Raw genomic sequence first — 790 nt, forward strand, 5'->3', positions numbered from 1 at the left:
GGCTCGACACGAACGTGACCCACACGCACGTCCCGTACGCCAGCGAAAACCCCAGGAGATGCGCTATCGACGCCGCGCCCCTCGCGGCCTCTGGCGCTTTGAAGTAGCTCGCCGCATCGAAGACGACATCCCTGGCTCGACGAAGTATGTCGGTGATGTTTTGGCGCAACACGTTTGCAGCCTCCTCTGCTTTCCCAACCGCGTGCGATATGTTCCCCACCGCATCCGTCTCTGCTTCTCTAGCAACGTTTATTGCTCCTTTGACGGCACCCTCCACGCCTTCTTCGATTTCTCGGGCTTTTTCCTTTGCGGTCTCTTCGATGTCCGAAGCTTTTCTTGAGATCCTACCTTTGCCTTTGGAGAGAGCACTGGATATTTTCTCTTTGCAAGAACCATAGGCGTCACAGATCGTATCTTTGGCCGAATGGGCCGCTTCCTTCGTGCTCTCTTCGATCCCCCGAGCTTTTTCCATCACCGCGTCCTTCACGCTTTCTTCCGTCTCTTGAGCTCTTCCCCTCGCATTTTCTTCGGCATCCGAAGCTTTTCTCGAGAATTTATCCTTGCCCTTGGAAAAAGCACCGGATATCTTCTCCTTGCAAGAACCATACGCATCACATATCAAATTTTTCGCCGAATGGGTCGGTTCGGATTCGGGGTTCGAGAGGCCTTGGCCCACATTTGGGAAGTAGGAGGAGGCCTCTTGGAATTTCTCCTTGGCTTCTTCAAGGAGATTTTGCGGCGTTGTTGTTGGAGGGGGAGGGGGAGGGGTCTGATAGGGGAGATGGCGCTC

General features: G+C 54.4%; 1 protein-coding gene across 1 annotated transcript in view; it reads right to left on the reverse strand.

Annotated features, from left to right (window-relative positions):
* The window catches only part of LOC109830318, a 2,335-nt gene that overhangs the window by 1,104 nt on the left and 441 nt on the right, over positions 1 to 790 (reverse strand). The window contains 2 exon segments of the mRNA XM_020397554.1: position 1; positions 4 to 790. The exon segment at position 1 is cut by the window's left edge and continues 214 nt beyond it; the exon segment at positions 4 to 790 is cut by the window's right edge and continues 5 nt beyond it. Coding sequence (XP_020253143.1) covers position 1; positions 4 to 790 — 788 coding nt within the window.

Source organism: Asparagus officinalis, chromosome 2 (assembly GCF_001876935.1).
Source record: "Asparagus officinalis chromosome 2, Aspof.V1, whole genome shotgun sequence".
Classification (NCBI taxonomy): domain Eukaryota; kingdom Viridiplantae; phylum Streptophyta; class Magnoliopsida; order Asparagales; family Asparagaceae; genus Asparagus; species Asparagus officinalis.